At 37.0% G+C, this 20,664-nt stretch overlaps 1 protein-coding gene across 3 annotated transcripts in view; it reads left to right on the top strand.

Moving 5' to 3' along the window:
• The window catches only part of cntfr (ciliary neurotrophic factor receptor), a 198,018-nt gene extending 190,803 nt beyond the window's left edge, over positions 1-7,215 (top strand). The window contains exon 9 of one of the 3 annotated variants that reach the window (XM_026942863.3): positions 5,993-7,215. In XM_026942863.3, the coding sequence (XP_026798664.1) occupies position 5,993 (1 nt within the window). In that variant the 3' untranslated portion in view covers positions 5,994-7,215. Of the gene's footprint in view, positions 1-1,414; positions 5,958-5,992 lie in introns of those variants that run through there. The other 2 variants (XM_034312931.2, XM_034312930.2) reach the window with 2 other exon arrangements.
• The last annotated feature ends 13,449 nt before the right edge of the window (positions 7,216-20,664 follow it).

Here is a 20,664-nt window from a genome sequence, read left to right as displayed (position 1 = left end):
TTGGTTGTTGATAGTTTACAAAGCAGACTATGTTATTGAAGTGTTCCTGGTTGATGGGTGATGCACTACACAATAATAAAGCTGTGTAACATTTCTCTAATTCCCACATTTTGTGCTTCTATCAGAAATCACTTCTGAAATTCAAAGCAATGGGTATCACACACTTACCCTGCATTCCAATACTGTTTTCCAATTACTGCAATCTTATCGACTTGCCCTTGCCATCTCCCCTAGAGGCAATGCCTTATTGGCAAATTATGGGCTGTTTCAGTACATTAACAGGCCCCTTTTGATGGCTGGCTGATCGAGTCAACATAACTGCAGACTTCACAATACTTTTTTGCCATGTTCTCCTTCTATGTAAGACAGATTACATAATTTCATTTCTTTTCAGGCATAGCTAGCAAGTATATCAAATCACTGCATTGTTCTTGCTACCACTTGCTGCAAGTGGTCACTCATGTCATGTTGAAGAAACACACATTAGAGCTGTGAGGACAAGTCGATGAGGGCATTATATTGAAATGCCAGCTAGTGCTGTCCCTAGAGACTCCCACAAGTCCTTGTTAGGATGTCTACAAGTCATCCTGTCCACTTGCAGAGGGCAGCCTAATCCACACACCCAAAATCAGTAATCGATCCTCAAGAGCAGCTAGTTGACAGGTCAGCCAAGTAACGAGCAGAAGATTCATTATGTAGGCATACAGCACACATGTTTACAGTGTGCTTATTCACCCAGAACTCAGTATAGTGGCATAATGAGCACTGCTCTAATTAAAGCCTGCTCATGCATAGGATCAGGAGCCTGTGGCTCTGTGCAAAGACTGGGGCATTAAGCTATGTCACCTTCTAGCTTGATTGACTGGGATCTGCTTCAAGGTGGCGGGGAGTCTTATAGGAGAATCTTTACACCGTGTAGTATCATGGAGTCCATAGCTAGCTTACTCTGCAAGAAGGAGATTTAATTGGTGAGTCATTAAAGGTCTGAGAAAGGCATGGAGTCAGCATCACAGGTGTCTGTCTACCAAATCCAGAAAGCCAGATTCAGGCTGAAAGAATTTTGATGTCGATCAATTTTTTTCCCCCTTTCACAGCAGGCTATGGTAAGACACTGCTGAGGCCACTGCATTCCTGTCTTTGTGGAAGTGTTGGGATGTGAAAGCAGGGTTAGTGTTTGGATCATTAAGTCTTGTAAGTTCAAATCCCAGCTTTGTCTAAGCTTTGAGGTTCTCTTGCTGTTAGCTGACAGGGCTCCTGATCCTTGCCTTAGGCCAGCCTGAAGGTGAGGTTCAGCAGTTTTTTTATTTTAGAATTCTACCATGTTAATGTTCTACCAAGTGTCTTACAGTCAATTTGACCAAAATGTTGGGCAGGTTTTAGCTGAACTGTCATGAATTCCCCCTTTGTGTTGCAGTTCCCATGGAAACAACTGCCGTGTGTTCATTTTTCTCTTTTGTTCCTGTCTCCACCCCCGTGTTGTCATTGGCATATTACCTGAATGTGTGCAGATATTGTTTTGTATTAGTTCTTAATTTGTTTGCCCTTTTATACTTTGTTGTGTTGGTAAAATGTTTCGAGGTCCTATCAGGCTTTTGTGTTTAAGTCTGAGACCTTTTTCCATGTTCTAGTTTCCTGGTTTCTAATCTTGTTTTTCTTCAGTTTATGATTATGTATTACCCTTGTTTTGTGTTGCCTGCCTGTATAAGTATTTATTGACAAAAACCGTTGGGTTTATTTGAGTAAAATTGCTATTGCTTTTCATAAATTAGATCTAGATTTAAAAAAAAAATAATAACAAAACAAGTCAAATCCATCCATATTTGATAAAAACACAATAGTTTTTGTTTAATTTTAGTCATTTGGTTACTGTTAGATTTAGTCTAGACTTAATTGCTGAAAACAATAGCAATTTTAGTCAGCTAAAACCAAACAGTTTTTAGTCAATAAATACTTATTACACACAGACAGGGTTTGGATGCAAGTGGAGGGTTTTATTGAATGAAAAGGCCAAGCCAAAATCAAAGTCAATAGACAGGCAATGTATCGGGCAGTTATCAGACAGATTTAACTAGGCTAGGCTAGGCAGAACTCAATAAACAAAACAGACAGGGTCAATACTAGGAAAGTGTGTACACAAACAAAAGGCTCAGTAACATCACAAGTGAAATGCTAGCCGAGACACTTTGCAAAGTTTCAGGGAAAGTCCGAATTATTTATGTTGAGTGTTCTGATTGGGAACCTGTGGTTGTGATTAGAAGTCTGGGGAACTGTAACAAGTTGAGTTTGGAGTTTGGTGTTTGGCTAAGGATTCTAGAAAATGGAGTTTGCTTTGGTACATGGAGCAGGCATGACAATACTAAAGTGTTAGTGTTTTGGTGGGGTTTTGCCTCAAATTTCCCAAATATGTTATTATAATTTTCCAAAACTGAAATGCATGAATTTCAAGTATTTTAATTTCCTCTTATGGAATGCTAGAGTCAGCTCCGCTTGCTTATTAGAAATAAACCTAAATCTATATCTGTAGATGTGTAAAGCTGCTTTGTGACAATGTCCATTGTTAAAAGCACTATATAAATAAAATTGAATTGAATTTACTAGTATTCTTCCTAAAGCCTTTATCTTTTTTGATATCACTGGCTAAATGAAATAATACAACATAAACAAAACTATTTAAAAAAGCATTATTAAATAAGATTCCAACCTACCCACCCTATTCCAAACAGAAAAAAAGGAAATATGATGTCTATATCTAAAACCAGGTATAGCTGGAACAGGCATATTAATATTAAAGCAATGAAAACAGCAAAATATTTAGACAAGGTGTCTCCAAGACCAGGGTTGGGAACCGCTGTACTCAATAAAATCCCGCCTTATCATATGTCTTTTTTTTTTTTTTTTTTTTTTTGCGTTGTAGAAACTCATTTCCTTTAGCAATACTGCAACCTGTAATTGAGGCAGACTTTTCAGTCCTGCTCTTAAATTTAAACATGTTCCAGGATGTTTTTTTTCCTGATGAGACTACGTGATTGCATGTTAAATTATTCACTGAATCATAAATGAAATGCTTAAAACTGTCTGCAATTATGTTAAGTGTCATGTTTCCTGCTGCATACAGAGGAACTGATCTGCTTGTACAAACTCCTCAGATGAAATGTGTGAGTCAGAGAAGCTCAAGACTCTGATATAAGATATAATATATACACAAGGTCTGCCAAATTTGTGCAATTAAAGAGTGACTAGTGCAACATGTACAACCAAACTGTGAACTGTGAAAAGTATAGTCACAACCAGTGTTGGAGAAGTTACTTGTACTTGCAGTTGTAACTCAGTCTACAAGCTACTCCTGATTTAAAATAGTTAAACTACAGCCAAACTACTCTTTTGATAAAGTAGCTAGCTACACTACAATCTACTAAGAAAAGGTCGCTAAATATGTTGCAGTTACTTTATCACGCTGAGGAAAAGCAACTGTGGCATTTTCATTTTACTGTGCAATACTTTATTGCACAAAATATAATTGCACATGCTTTGTACAGGGTATGGATAGTAAAAAAGATTTTGCTTATGGATTTGTGAACCACTCTTAGTCAGAAGTAGTTAGCATTTCTTTACTATAAAACATTTATACAGACAGGGCTCACTCCACGAATCTTGGTTCTGTTCATTTCTGGAAATATGTTGCTACCTAATTAATACTCTTATGTTCATCAGAAGTGAAATCCATCCTCTGTAGCTTTGTAGCTGTATTTATCCTCTGTAGCTGTATTTCTCCTGTTATACTCTAGACAGGTCCATGCTTGCCTGAGGTGCATACACCTACATGCATCCTACACTCATTAGAAATAACAGTTTGCACATTATGATTTACTTGATTTAAAAAAAAATAACAAACTGGATATGTGAAAAGAGAAAAGGCAGTGGAGCATTTTTTCATGCTTCAACCCTTGTTGAAAAAAAAAGTCGCTAGTTACTGGAAAACCTATACTGTAAAATGCTAAAATGTAGTAGTATTTATGTAGCTGTAGTTATTGACTTCCCAACACAGCTCACAACATTACACTACTACTTGTTGGGAAAAGAGTAGCTCCTTACTGGAAACCCATATTATTTTTTAAATACGTACCTCAGCTACTGCCACACTGCTAAAATGTATAAGCTAGTAGTGTTGCTACTAGTAGTTAGCTACTCCCTAACACTGCTCACAACATTACACCACTATTTGGTGAAAAAAAGGAGCTAGTTACTGGAAAAGCTATATTCCTTTCAAAGTAACTTAGCTACTGCTGAAAGTAACTTAGCTACTGAAATGTAGTAGTATTTATGTAGCTGTAGTTATTGACTTCCCAACACTGCTCACAACATTACACCACTACTTGTTGGGTAAAAAGTAGCTCGTTACTGGAAAATCTATATTATTTTTAAAATACGTACCTCAGGTAAAAAAAAAAAAAAGGTACCTAGTTACTGGAAATGCTATATTTTTATGAAAATATCTTAGCTGCGACACAGCTAAAAAATTATTTATGCTAATAGCATCAATATTTGTAGCTAGCTACTCCCTAATAGGGTTGTCACAATACCAAGTAATATGACGATACCATGCAATATTGTGTTAATTCATAATTCAAATCTACAAAATGAACCAAAAATGAAATACATAGTTATAAATGAAAACAGACAAACCAGATTTTCCTCTGAATACTTTATTAATGAGAATGAATAACTGGTTATCTGAAAAACTCAAGAACAATCATACAGTTAGCAATCAACTAATTCAGTGTGCCACATATTTCATCTATTGTTCCCTAGAAATCATTCAAATGGAAATTATCCTCAGAGTGCTAAGAATGAACACAACATTAGGAATAAATAACTGAATTTGGAAATAAACTCCAAAAAAAAGCTTGCTTACTAGCAAACACGGCTAATTTTATTATTTACACACAGCGGTTTAGCATAACGTTAGCTCACTTACTAGCAAACATGGCTAATTTTATTATTTACACACAGCAGTTAGCGTAACATTAGCTCGCTTACTAGCAAACATGGCTAATTTTATTATTTACACACAGCAGTTAGCATAACATTAGCTCGCTTACTAGCAAACATGGCTAATTTTATTATTTACACACAGTGGTTAGCGTAATGTTAGCTCACTTACTATTAAACAGGAAATCTTTAAAGATTAAGGTAAAGAAATTAGGTTAAATGAAGTTTCACCAACCTTTGTGTATTCTGCAAAAGCAGTGTGTCATTTTAGCGAAAATAGTAGTAACTGCAGCACATACAACATTACTTACATTACTTACCGTAATGATGATACTACTGTTTAAAAAATACAGTGGCATCGGCGGTATTTTGAAGCTTTAGTATCGCAATACTACCGTAATATCGGTATACCGTGCAACCCTACTCCCTAACACTCTTACTTAATTTTGTGAATGTCTTGTTCTCAGTGACAGCAGGGACATAAAATGAATACGCATACACACAGGACCATGTACAATCATTGAACAACAGATCTTGCTTCTTATTTTCTTCAGTCAAGTATTTCAAGTCTATAATAATGCCATGGTGCTTGCGAATAGCGAGCATGGTAATCAGAAAAGCTGCGCTTAGTTTTTGCCATCTCTTTCATTAAAAACAAGGAACATGTACGGTTTTGTCATTTGTATGACTGTGTAATGTGTACTTTAAATTAGAAATATCAGTGAAATTAAAACTCCCATCGGACCACAAAACTAGGAAGTGTTTCACAATTTACAGAATGGGCTAGAAAGAAATCAGCCTCAGCCTCTACTTCATAACCATCCTACTGAAAGGTAAAATAATAATAATAATAATAATAATAATAATAATAATAACTACTTCAAAAGTTAATGATGTACATGACAAAAATCTTGAAAGAGAAGCTCATTTATACATGCTTGTTGTCGATTTTAACCTGACACTCTCTTTCTCTCTTTCTCTCTCTCTGTCTCTTTTTTTGCAGATGTTTATAATTCATTCCTGTGGAAAGTCTTCTAGTTCTATTTTGCACATCTAAATGGATATCGTGCATTGATAATTTAATTCAAGTTTTTTTTTTCTCTCACACAAAGAAAAAATAGTAAGATTAATAAATGATGACATTAAGAACAGAAGGGGGAAAAAAGAACTGAAACGCATCACGGGCAGCGTGGCTGAAGGTGGAGTGAGCGCAGGCACGGGACTCTGAACCCCAGGGAAGCTAAACATATGGGGACACAAGAGTCAACAGGCTTCTGTCTCACAGCAGCACAACAATGAAAAAACAAACAAACAAAGCATCCATCCTTCGTTCCCCTTTGACTTTTTTTTTTTTAAACAAATCAGAGCCTTTTTTGATGTTTTGCACACACTGGAGATGATGGTACAAGCTCAACCTTTGTGTGTCATGAAATTCAGCAGCATACAGCTAACTGGTCATGCCAAAGACGTGGAGATTTCTCTTTCCCACGATCCTTAGCTTCCCCAAGCCTGTGTCTGTGCGAGGGACTGGAAGCTGCAGCGCAAAATCTCCATCCAGCAAACTGGAGCTTCATAGACTGAGGACTAACAAACTTAGAATGAAGGTCATCATTTTGATTAATTTTCTCTTTACAGCATTTAGCTTTCTTTCTTTCTTGCCTTCTTTCTTTTTTTCTTTTTAATTTCTCTTTATTGTATTTGGCCCTTGATAATGAGAGGCTGAAAGACAGACGCTTACGCACGCGCACACACACATACACACACACACATTAAAAAAAACAGTGTCTTACTCCATGGTGGTGTACTGGACTGAAATTTTTAAATGGAATAAACATGAATTGTATCTGACCAATCAGTTTATTAGTTCTATGTAGAACCACTTTTATTGCTCAAGTCCATATGCCTTTTTTTTTTTAATCAGACTTTAATAGCCAATGTCCAAATTTTCTGTTGCTTTATCCAAGGAATATTGTTGTGATTTTATGTTTTTTGTTTATTAAGCAACATACATATAGCATCTTAGTTTATTTTTCTCATTGACAATTGCTTAATTCTCCACGATCATATTTTGTAAACTACGATATGTATCTTTAACATGGAAAAAAATACTTTATTATTTAATAATGTATGTATTAGCCTTAGATTCTTGTAACCTGTATCTGGGTTCTTTTTATAGATGTATATAAAACAAGAGGTTGTTCATTAAATGTGACCATTTCACAACGAGTTGGACCAATCGATCATTTGTTGAGTATGTGCCATTTCATTATCAGATCTTAATTCATAAATGAATGCAGCAGAGATCTGGGAATATTAACAGTTTATTAGTCATTTATTTAATATTCCCATATTATTACCTTATATTGTAAGTGTTAGCTGTTACTAATTAGCTAATTAATTCCTGTTTATGAAAGATGATTTAACCCTTGGTTTGAGACACACTCATGTGTAATCGAAAACTGTCTGAATATCCTGTTTACATATTTTTGTTTGCACGTTTCCTTCGATACCAAAAACCTGTCAGGCATTTATTATTATTTCTTTTATAGATGAATTACAGTACATTTGAATGTTTAACCTGACATACAGTAACTCCAAGGTACTTTGAAGTTTGTACTGTAAAACAGAGCTTTGTATGAAACACTTACAATTCAAAAGCTGCCATTTATATGGTATTATAAACTACAGCGCTATTGAATGTTCAATTCTGACTGGTTAGAAGATGTTGATTAATTTTCTATAACAGCAGGTCTGACAATAGTTCCAGCTGTGACACAAATCACAGGTTTTGTAGTAATTAATAGACTTGTATGGTGGACACCCACAATAATATAATTAATAATAACTAAAAGAAATCCTATAATTGTAAATGTATAATTGTATAATCATTAATCAGGGATGCTTTCTGTAAGGAGATTATTTAACATTTATGGAAGGAGTCTCCAGTGTCAGTGCTTTGTAACATTCAGTAAGGTTTCTGCCACAGAACAGTCTTTAGGACAGCCGACTTTTCACTTTCCATTTTCTTAGAAACATGACACATAAGTGATCTCAGAATCTAAATAACCAATTTGCCTCACGGACATTTCATAAAATATATTTATAAATGGTTAAAAAGTATGACGTCATTCATTAATAAATTAAAAATTAGATAAATGTTGGCAAACCACTGTGGTATAAGAGAAATAAAACACTTTGGGGTGTGCTGTTTTGGGGAAAAAAATACCTTTTGGGGTGGTAACAGTAACCTCTTTTTGTAAATGTGTCTGAAAATAGGTTTAACACTTAATGTAAAGTGTTACTTTTTTTGAGAAATAGTTGAGTAGTTTGAGAAATACTCATATAAAATTTTAATTTATCTGAATATCTATCTGAAATATACCGTAGAATTTGCCATCTGTAACAATTTTTCATCAAATGACTGAATACTTTTATACTTTTTATCCATTTATAGTATAACATTAGTTATAACATTGTAATATTTTAATATTGCTGTGGAATAACAAGAAAGTCTTCTGTCCTTAAGAATTTCCTGAAAACTTAGTTACAGCTTTATCTCTGACATTGATGACATTGATGACTCCTTCCTTCCATAAATGCTAAATAATCTTTTCCTTATAGAAAAAATTACAATTACACATGTTTTTAGAAATCCTAAGGTAAGTTGTTACTACAGAACCAATAATGTATTATAATGAGTTAATTAATTAAGAATTGATCTAAACCTGTGATATGACTTGCCTTGTTATAGAAAACTAATCAACAGTTTATGGCCAATCAGATTCAGAATTCAACGTTGCTATGGTAATGTGAAATATCTGAATCCCCCCATTCTGAAATGTTACAGCAATTTTTTTGTCTTGGATTGTTTTTGAGCATGGAAGAGATTTTTGAAAGATGCTTTTGTTCCTTGCGAAACTGTCTAAATGTTCTCGAATAGGAGCTGCGCCTGGCAACAGACGACTTGCGTAACCTTTAATTAAGCTGTCCTGGGTCTCATACTTGTGACATGAAAAAGCCAATCCATAAAAAACCCTACAGGTTATACAGCATTCTATGTCATGAATGCAATTTACTATTTTTCTGAATGCATTCCTTGATTGAGTTCCCTTGCATGGTAAGAAAAGGCATCTTGTCAGCTCGTCCATGTGTCGCTATCTCTGGGAAAAATTTACACTTTGTCTAAACATCATTCTCCCTTTCTATCCACCAGCACTCTGTTGGTTCAGCTTCCACTTTTCAGGCTTCTAGACCAAAAGACGTGAGCGCTTATTAGCAGGCAGAGGAGGAGAGGAAAATCTTGCTGGAAAATCAATGGCCCATAACGTTCAGCTGGAGACCTGCGGGCTCTGGTCAGGCATTAAGATGACAGATCTGGTCTAGCCGAGAAGCACAGGAGGCTTTGTTAGTTCCGTGGATCGAGAGTTGAGGTTTGTGATGGATTGCCTATGGACTGTGATTTAGGCGAGCTTTTAAAACGTGTCAGCACATCTGCACAGGAGTTCTGCTTCTGAAAATGCTCAGTACTGATGGGGCTCTAACATGCACTCCTGGCACCAGCTCTGGCAGGGGAAATAGCAGAGATTTGTGGAAGGAGAGATGAAATGAGTTGCTTGGGAGTATAATAGAAATGACAGCATTTTATGAGCTCCCATTTTGCAGCTTGTGGGTTTTTTTTTTTTTTTTTAAATTCAGCTTTTCACTTCCCCCAAATAATTGCAAAGCATACAGTAAGTCAACATTACTCAGCACTTCACTGGCTTTACAGCATGTGGTGTTGCCTTTCAGGCAGTCACCTAACATCGACATACTGTATACAAGACATCTTGTAGCCATAAAATATCAGAATATGGAATGCGTAAATATAGATACACTTTTAAAAACAAAAAAGAGAATATTTCTGTTTTTCATTCCATTCAATGAACATGGAGTAATTAAGTAATTAAGACCCAGACCAAGGTAAAGAGGTTGCTCTAGAGGAAGCTTTTTAACGTTCCCAAATAGGTCGAGCTCCTCATTGCTTCTCCTAAGTGCTACTTGAAAGCTACTTGTTTTGGAGAAACAATTTAAATAAGATTTTATTTGCAAAACAAAAAATATACTTATTAAAATACACTCACTGACCACTTTAATACCTGTACCCCTGCTCATTTATGCAATTATCCAGTCAGCCAATCATGTGGCAGTAGCGTAATGCATAAACAAAGCATGCATATACAGGTCAAGAGCTTCAGTTAAGGTTCACATTAGATATCAGAATGGGGAAAAAGTTTAATCTCAGTGATGGCTGTTGGTGCCGGGGTATTTCTCATTCTCATTTTCACACACAACAGTCTGTGGAGTTCTGCATTTTTCAACAAGAGATCAGAGAAGAATGACCAGACTGATTCAAGCTGCTGACACATGATTGGTTGATTAGATAGAGTTGCATGAATGAGCTGAGATACAGGTGTTCCTATTAAAGTGGCCAGGGGGTGTACCTGTATATTTCGATTCAGAAATAAATGTCTCTGTCCATTTACATTACATTTTACAGTCAAATTTCAACAATAATCCTTTAATCAAAATAAGACAAAGAAAAATATACTGTATGTTAAATCTAGTGTCCAAACCTCTGATTAGTAGTATATTCAAATGTCTTTTTCATACTTTACTTGCATTAAGACTGGCATAACTATACCATAAATGTGCAATTGTATAGTAGTGTCATGATATCATTGTGATTTAATATCATAACCGTTTACATCACATCCTCATTTGTCCTGAATGTGCCCTAGTTGACATAATACCTGAAATAAGGATTATGACTGTAAAATATCTTATGACAGTGTTCAAGTAAAAACAAATCTGTCATGAGACATGTTTTAACTAGAGTACACTTAACATTAAAGCGCAAATACTGGTAATGGAAGCTTGACCCTCTTATATCACTAGATCTCTGCATCCATGACATGTTTATGACATGATGATATTGGTTTTATGATGCAACGTTTAGGTAAAGTGTTACCACACACACCTACACATGCATGAGCACATATTGCCGATTCTTAGGTTGTTACATAGAGCGGAGTCAAAAAGGAAGCTTTTGGGAATTTTGGGAATTTTTTCCATTTAAAACAGGTGTTTCAGAATGTTTCAGAATCCTGAAAAATTTAAATCAAAGAAAAGAATCATTCAATATCTTAAAAATTCAATAATCAAGATTCTGCGCTGTATAATATTGACATATTGACATGTTTACTCCTTTCTGCAAAAGATCAAATTACAGACAACACTCGAATAGATTTGATCTCTCATGGATCATCAGGTTTTTTGCAAACTTGTGGAGTCCATGTGAGCTCGAACTCGCACACTGTCATTAAAGCAAAAGGTACCAAAGACTAAGAAATTCCAAAATTTTCACTCATGTTGTTGATAATATGCGGATAACATAACTGTTATGAAAAAAAAATCTATTAAATTAGATTAGATCTATTAAATTAGGAATAAAAATCTATTAAATTAGTCTCAGCTGTCCTCAAACGCTGGATATAATGCTAACCATATTCTCCACTTCAGCAGCTAAATCTATGTACATCACCCAGAAATGAAAATCCAGTCTCCTCAATCCTCCATTCCTGCTGTTTTCAATTCACACACCAACTGCTAGCGCAGCTCAGCCTGTGATCTGATCTGATCAGCGTTTTGACATTCTTCATCATTCATTAGGTTTAAACCCCCAACTGTGGATTTCAGCGAAATCAATAGCTCATTGCTCGCCTGTCGACTCCCGGACCTGCCTAATGACAGGTTCGACCTTTCAGAGAGGCTAACTACGAGACTGACATCTAATCACTTCAGGGCACAATCACCATAGTCTTTCACGATTTCACGAAAGGTGAGGTATACCTCAAGGAGATTCTGTAACTTTGGATAATCTCCAAGCTCAACTTTAACATTTCCATTCACAGCTGGTGATGATGTAGAAAAATCTTCCCAGTAAATGGAATAAATGACCCTTGGTGCTAATTGAAGTTGGCGCTGATCACGCTTAAATGCATTCAGTGATTTGATAAAATGATAGTAATTATCATTATGGACCTCCGGTTATTAGTTGGACTAAACCTCATTAATATATAATATATTAGGCTGTCATCTAAAATCACTGGACTGCTTTTTTATCATTTGTTCTGATTCCAGTCTCAGATTTTTGTCTAATTAAAAGGCAGCACAGTGGTGCAGTGGGTAGCATTGCCGCTTCACGGATCCAGGGTGATCTTGGGTTACTGTCTCTTTGGGTTGCCTCTGGGTTCCCCACTTTCCTTCCACCTTCCAAAAATATGCCATTAGGTGGATTTGGCTACACGGAATTGCACCGAGGTTGGAATATTTGTGTGCATATGGTACTCTGTGATGGACTGCCATCTGGTCCATGGTGTATTTCCGCCTCATCCCCAGTATTCCTGGGATAACCAGGGAAAAGTGAGATTACTAAAGACATATATTTGCCACTTCCAACCTCCATTTTGACCTTAGTGAGAAAACTATAGTACACACCATCTCCAGTACAAACCAGCCAAGCTAAGGACAGATAAATAGAAAGACTTGTCACCTACCGACTGCCACCACTACCACCGAAGTCATCTTCCCTCCCAAAGCATTCAGAATTCATGAAGGTATGAAAAGAAACAGGATCTCTGAATTCTGGCCTCTGACAACCTTTCATTTGGAAAGATGAGAGGCCAACATGTACACACTCTGAAGTGCTGCAGACAATTCAGCGAAGCACCACTCACACACACAGGCCAGCATCCACTCTTATTTTCTTTTCTTTTCTGTTCTTTTGGCAGAATGATGAGGTACATTTTTTTTGTTGTTGTAGACTTTGACCCTAAGCTTTTAAGTCATGAACAGAGAATACAACAGGATATTGGGTTTGTAATTGGAGTGTTGCCTTAGCGAGGTTTCTGTCAACTTGAGAGTATTGCAAGTGATAAAATGAAAGTGTTAAAAAATTGTTTGTGAGTTTTGCTGCTGGCAGCGTCTTTGTATTAAAATGACTTTATATGATAATGCTTTACATAATGACAACAACGCCTTGCTTCATCAATTAATCTCTATAAAGCCTGTCCTGGATATGTTGACTCAGATCTTAGATGGAAATGTATTTATGTGCTCAATCTGATATGGAGCTGGTATTAATAATATAGATTTACTGATAAATAAAACCACTTGCTATAGTAATTATAATAGACTTTGTCAAAGCATTAATGCTGTGAAAGAGCATTAAATGGTTAAAATGCTGTGGGAGAAAAAATATGAATTGTTAAAAATGGCTCCTTGGGAAAATTGGAAACGGGGCAAAATAACAAACCCGAAAGCTTGATATATCAAATATGATACAGCACAAATATCAAGTTTGCAAAAAGATCTTTTTATTGCACACTGGGACCAATTAAATGTTTAATCTTGAAAAATGAGAATTTTTAAAAGGTTTATTTAATGTGTCAGGCTTTTTAGGAGTAAGATAAGCTATTCAAAATAAAAAAGAAAGAATGAAATTTTTTATATACAATATTTTTTTTGTTTGTTTTTATCCATCTTTCTATCAACTACTAATACAGGTGTAACTGTACAGACAGAATATACAGATGACTGATTTATATTGGCCAGTTTCTTATTAAACTTCTGTCTTAGCTAATCAATGCAGTAAACAAGATCCATAGACAACAGCATAAAAATACAAAAATTGATCATATAAAAGCTGATAATTCCCACCCACCTACTAACTCTAACATCTGACAGCTGCTAACCAGGAAGGGTGAAGGCTAACACATGCTTCCTTCAAGAGACATGAAGCTAACCAACCACATTTTTTTCATACTGCTGCTCATGCTGCATCACAGGGCAGTGTAACACACTCAGAAAAAAGAGCTATCCGCCCTCTTCCGCATACATAACTAGGACTGACAGGATAGAGAGAGAGAGAGAGAGAGAGAGTATGACATCCCTCCTACCCAGAGACCACAGCCAATTTTGCTCCCTTGGCTCCCAGCCACGGATGTCACGTCACAAGGGTTGACATAAGCCTTACATACACGTCCCAGCGTCACTGTATAAAAGGTTAATACAATGCTTATGAATGTGTTCTATGTATGATTCAGGTGTTATATGAGCTTGCCATCAAAACTGATGAAAGTACTCCTTCTGCTCGTTAGAATAAGCCTTTATAAAGGTTTATGTTAGTTGCCATAAGTGCCTTATGTAGCACTATGATTAACATGTGTTACTAATAATTTTATATAAAATTTCTCAGAGGAAGCCTTTAGTTTTTTGCCACCTGTCCTTTTAAATCCGTATTACTTACTACGTTTTTTTGATTTAGCCGAGCAGGCTCATCACAGACCTGCAGCGTTTTCTGAATTGGGAATATGAGCACTGTTTGGATGGTCATGATTTAATCTCGGCAGTCTCTGCTTCTCATTAGTTCCTCACATCAGACCTGCTGCAGATGTACTCTGAGCCATAAGATCTGTCTGAGGAGCATTGCCATGCCTGCTGGAGGAATAGCCCGAGCCTCTTCAGCAGGAGAGCACTAAAGGTGCCATGTGATGTGCATTATGCGCAAATCATGCTCATGCAAAGGGTTGAGGAGAGGAGCAGAGCATCGACGTCAGATTGAGAGGGCTGAAAAATCCCAGCTCATCCTGTTCCAGCTTCACCAGCTGCTTGGAGAAACAGCAGCAGAAGTTGATGAATTGGAACATTTCCCATCTGGGCTGAAGCCAACCTCCTTTCATGCTCCCAAGTCTGGGGAGGAAAGGAAGGTCGAGTCGAGGAGGTGCTAATTAAATTCAGCCCTAGCCTGGTGCCTTGTCCCTTTCCTCTTTAGTTGTAGGTCAGACACAGAGCAGAGGGTGTGTGAAGGGTTGGAGGAGCTGTGGGTGAGAGATAGCAGAGGGTGAAAGGGCCAAGCCTCCTCTCTTTCATGCAGTAAGGCATTACTAAAACTGATTTATAACGTGCTCCCCCCATCTCTGTGGACCTACTTTGGCGTTCCTGGCTTGCTCTTGGCTGTGATGTCTGTATCCAGCGTCCAGGGTCCAGATATGGAGCTTGTGGGGAGTCGGTGAAGCCTGACACCATGCCGCTAGGGCAGTTTTCTGGGGTATCTCATGACACGAGCCCCCTGCTTCAAAGCCCCGCCATAGTAGCCTGACTGACACTTTTATGACTTGGCAAAAATAAATAAATAAAAGCTGCCGTCAGCAGCAGGATGTAGCGCTCGTCTGGAAAGAGCTCCTAATCCGCAGAGACTATCATGGCCAAGACGCAAATCCCAGCAGCCACACTTCAACCATAAAGCCTCACGTGTTAGCATACACACACCAGACAAACGCACTTATTGGTATGGTTTGGGAAAATGCACTCTTAAAGAGCTCAGGAAATTATATGAGCTCTTCAGTCAGTGGAGGCTCTGAAGTCCAGCGCAAATCAATTCTAGAGGAGTCAATTGCTCAATCACTTGCTTACCTTTATAAGACAGTGCTTTAATAGGGGTAAACATGCCATGCGAGGCAGCCCGACTGATTGAGTGTGATTACTTACACATTATCCAGCTCTAAATAACATCTGATTGGAGCTGTATAATTTAGTGACAGAGAGAACTCAGTCATTTTATCCCTTATTTTACAGTCTTTCACACCACAGACCATATAATTATCCCTGCTCATCATGCATGTGTGTATTTACATGCACATGCACGTCTGTAACATGAAAGCTTTTACACACAATTTGATGCAATTGAGGTAAAACAGTGAGGCACGTGTCACAACATAATTACACTGTGATGAGTTTATAGAGATGTTTTTCTCCCTTCTACTTTTGATGTCTTAATTAAACCAAGATTTATGTATTACATCATGAAAAACTGCTTGTAGGAGCTTTTAAGGACACCAGGTAAGTACAATACCCACGAATTGTCTCAGTATCGATGTTCCAGCTCATTATGTTTCAGTCCATGAATCTCAATAGACCCTGTTCCAACACACACGCTGTCCTCTCATCGGGGATGGCATTAAACTCAACTGTCACTGTAACACTGTCTTCTCTGTCCAAACATATCTGAGTTAGTGCCTAATAAAAAAAATAAAAAAATAAAAAAAACGTTCCTTCCTCACTTTTGTGAATATGGGCTGCCCCCTGCTGGACTAAACGTGCTGAGGATATGATTTTATTACTGGCATGCTCAACAATAATCCTGTGTGTGTGTGATAAATCACAACAGGGTGGGCTGTTATAGAAAAATAATCAACAATGGGTGCTCTGATGTGCCTCAACACAAAGTCCTCTTATACCACAGCAACGTTTTTATTATTATTATTATTATTATTATTATTATTAATTAAAGAATGACACGTCATACTTTTTATCCATTTACAGTTACATTTAATGTTGTGGAATGTCCATCACTTCCATTCTATCAGCTATAAACAGTGGTTCCATCATCAGCCTCTTTTTTTTCCTTTCTACAGCTTATCATATCAGAGAAAAACTGAAAAGACCTAAACACTTTCAGAAGTCTTGAAGGCATTTTCTGATCATAAGACAGACCAGTATAATATGCTCCTTACAGTTTCATGCCGGAGTCATTTTCTGATAAGGTCACAGTAATAAAGGAGACCAAATAACCATTTGCGGCATTGGTTTATAAAGACCTAAAATGTCTACTATGGTAGGACAGTTTGATAAGGTAGGACAAATCATTAGAACACTAGCACTAACCTCTAACCACTGCTGTCAGAGCTGCTGTCAGGTAAGGAATAAAACACTTCGGAACATGCTGTCATAGGGAATAATTCACAGTGGGTTGGTGTGAAGATGATCATTTTCCTGTAACAACGAGTGCAGTGTTGTATTCCTCTTACACCAAGCTGATTGGCCAACTATTGAAATTTTTTTATTTATTAATGAATGATGTTTTTTAACCATTTATATTTACATTTCAGCAGGTTTGAGAGACAAGTTTGTTTTATGTTGTTAAATTTAAGATTTTTTTAGACTTATTTTTAGCCTTAAATTATGTGGAGTGTCTGCCATACAACGTGTATTAGTTATTGTTTTAAAAATGGTAACTTATTAGAATGACTCAATAAATATTAACCTTTGATTTACCTTGCAGCTGGAACTCCTGTCTGAGCTGCTTCTGATCGATCAGATTGGAGAATTCAACAGCGCTGTGGTATAATTACACTTGAGGTGAAATCCTTAGCCTTATTCAGTTAAAGCTTCATCCAGAATATTCTTCTTCTTTACTTGATTATCCCTGAGTACGGTCAGGGCTTAAACTGGAGTATGAACTCAGCGGAGTGCAAACTCCCGAACTTTAGTTATTGGGAGCTGAGTTCTGGTATTATACATTGATAGAGCTGTAATTCATAGCATGGAATATTACTGATTAGAAAATGATGTACTATGGTGTTATTGGTTGAAATTCTTTCATTTCAAAATTGTAAAATGGTTTCCTTCAGTCAAAGAGTACTGTGTATATACACTATATGGTCAAAAGTTCATGGACGCCTGACCATCACGCCCATATGTGCTTGTTGAACATCCCATTCCAGATTTATTCCCTGTTTTGCTGTTATAGTAACCTCCACTAATCTGGGAAGGCTTTCCACTAGATTTTAGAGGGTGGCTGTGGGAATTTGCTCATTCAGCCACAAGAGCACTAGTGAGGTCAGGCACTGATTTCGGGCGAGGAGGCCTGGGGTGCAGTCGGCGTTCCAGGGCATTGTTGTGCTGGAACATGTTTGGGCCTCATAGTTCCAGTGAAGGGAAATTGTAATGCTACAGCATACAAAGACATTCTATATAATTGTGTGCTTCCACATTTGTGGCAACAGTTTCAGGAAGGCCCAAATATGGGTATGATGGTCAGGTGTCCACATACTTTTGGCCATATAATGTATACTGTATATTAAATCAAAATATCTTCATTTGACAGTCCAGGTTAAATGGTTTACTGTAATTAACTATCTTTAACAGAAAAGAATCAGAAGATGTTTTGATATCATTTTGATAACAAAACTGTGCTTAACCCAAAAACCAAGACATCAGAATTGGGTTTTAATCACATTTCCATGATTTGAATGCAGAGGATTCCATATAATACCACTTGAACCGAATGGTGCTGATCCCAAAATGTTGGCACCCATGAAAGAAGTTGAGCTCTTCTACTTCCCATCCATCCATCCATCCATTTTCCATACCACTTGTCCTACGCAGGGTCACAGGGGAGACTGGAGCCTATCCCAGGGGACTCGAGGCACAAGGTGGGGGACACCCTGGATAGGGTGCAACCCACTGCAGGGCACAATCGCACACACAGTCATTCACACACCTTCCTAGGCATTGGATCAGCTGTGGGTTCATCACTGTGTAAAACTGATTGATGTACAGTAATGATTAGCATTTGAGATTAATTACTTTACTGATTACAATGTATAAATAATTATTAATTCACAATAAAGGAACTTTCTTTTGTAAATCTCCCATTCACAGAACCTACCTGTTGCATTGCATCTGTACTGTATTTTGTACAAAGTGGTACAGATGTTTTCTTTTAACTTAAACGTCAAGACATGCTCTCTGTTTTTTTTTTTTGTTGTTGTTGTTTTTTTGTTAACATCACGTAAACTGCTAGAATTATCACATGCTTGCCTTCACATAATATTCACTTCATATGTGTACTGTATATTCACTTTAATTCTATTCTACGTTATACAAATTTCTTTATCCCAAACTGACAATTACGGCAGCAGGTTTAAAAATTAAAGACTCAACATTATGCCGTTGTTTTAATTACAATAATGAATAAGAATATGTATATATGTACATGCACTCACCAGCCAATTTATTAGGAACAGCTGTACATCTGCTCATTCATTCAATTATCCAATCAACCAATCAGGTGGCAGCAGTCCAGTGAGTGGCAGTTCTGTTCTGAACGCACTGGTCAAAGGAGAATGACCAGACGGATTTGAGCTGTGAGGAAGGCTACAGTACCTCAAATAACCACTCTTTACAACTGTGGTGAGCAGAAAAGCAGCTCAGAATGCACATCCCCTTAAACCTTGAGGTGTATGGGCTACAACAGCAGAAGACAGTGGCCCATATAACGTACTGAAACTGTATGGTTGAAGATTCAAAAAAGATTTGAATAGATAGATAGAGAAAGATAGGTATGTAGATAGAGAGAGAGTGAGAGAGAATAGAACAGAAGAGATTTTTTTTTTTTTTTTTGGCCAGAGATCTAATGGTACAAAGCAGGATATAGCCTACATGAATATATGTAAAGGTATATTGGGACATTACATTATTACTTCCATATATGTTGCACATTTATATGATTCAGTTCAATATGTGGATCCCATAAAGTTCTTTCAGAGTTTTAAAGTCAGCTTGGTTTCAGCAGTCATTGCTTCCAGATGCTGTGATGGACATCAGTTTGACCTCCATATGTTTGACAGGCTTGAATCATTGCAAAGCCATACTGTATATTTCCAGAAGATGTCAGTATAAACCAGTATTTTTAATTCTCCAGCTCATAGTGCTTAGATTGAGTGAGAATCTTCACTCACTTTCAGTAAGTGGTAGGTGGTAGGAAACTGGACCCAGAGAGCACCCACAAGGACACGGGGGGACCGTGCACAGAAACTCCACACACACGGTCACCCGAGTTCAGAATTGAACCCGGGACCCTGAAACTGCGAAGCGGCAATGCTACCCATTGTGTCTCTGTGCTGTGCTGTAACGAAATACTGAATATTTCTACAGAAAGAATATCTGCTAATCCTCCACACATACACACACACACACACACACACACACAATAGAATATTGTTATCAGAAATTGATATATTTAAAAAAAAATTTTCTTTCAACCACAAGGCCATTTTCTTAACCAGGATCTGTTTGTCCAGGATCTTACTGTGTGATTAATGGAGGAATATAAATCTTCATAAACAAATGTTAAGTGCTATACAAATAAAACTGAATTGAATTGAATTATTTAACTCTTCAATATTCCTGTGAATCCTTTTCAAACAAGGTATTTACTTAACTCTGACGTCCGACCCAACTCTAAGCTTCACTCCTCTGAAGCCAAATAGGGAAAGGAAGATTGTGATGTGGTTATGATGAAAATAAAATAATAAAACTAGGGTTAGAATTAAAGTTATGTTATAGCTAGTGATGGAAAATCCATCTTTTCTGTGAGACTAAGCTCACCAAATGTCTCATTGCTATTTTGTGATATTTTGTTCGATGCTTGTTCTTCTTTAAATGGCTAATATAGCTAAAGTCTTGCTTTACCTTCTAATTAGAAAAATAACATTAATTAGCATAGCATTAAAAAGATGTTTTAAATGTTAACTTAAAACCAGCAACTTTGTGCTTTGGCAAATAGGTGTACAGTAAGCTTCTATGCATTAGTGTTTTTAATATCAGCTGTGCAAATATGTGCTTCATTAAGAAGATTGCCCCTGACACTGCTTGCATCCAAAAAAAAAAAAAATAAATCAAACAGCCCATATATGCGAGTAGGCTCTCAGTTGGTTCACCTACGAGGCGACTCAAAGAGCTGACTCATTCATGAAGAGACTCACTATTATCTGACCTTTCTCTCTACTTTTG

Source organism: Pangasianodon hypophthalmus, chromosome 17, assembly GCF_027358585.1.
Source record: "Pangasianodon hypophthalmus isolate fPanHyp1 chromosome 17, fPanHyp1.pri, whole genome shotgun sequence".
Taxonomy (NCBI): domain Eukaryota; kingdom Metazoa; phylum Chordata; class Actinopteri; order Siluriformes; family Pangasiidae; genus Pangasianodon; species Pangasianodon hypophthalmus.
The sequence above is the reverse complement of the archived record's forward strand: the minus strand, read 5'-3'. Positions and strand labels throughout refer to the sequence as shown.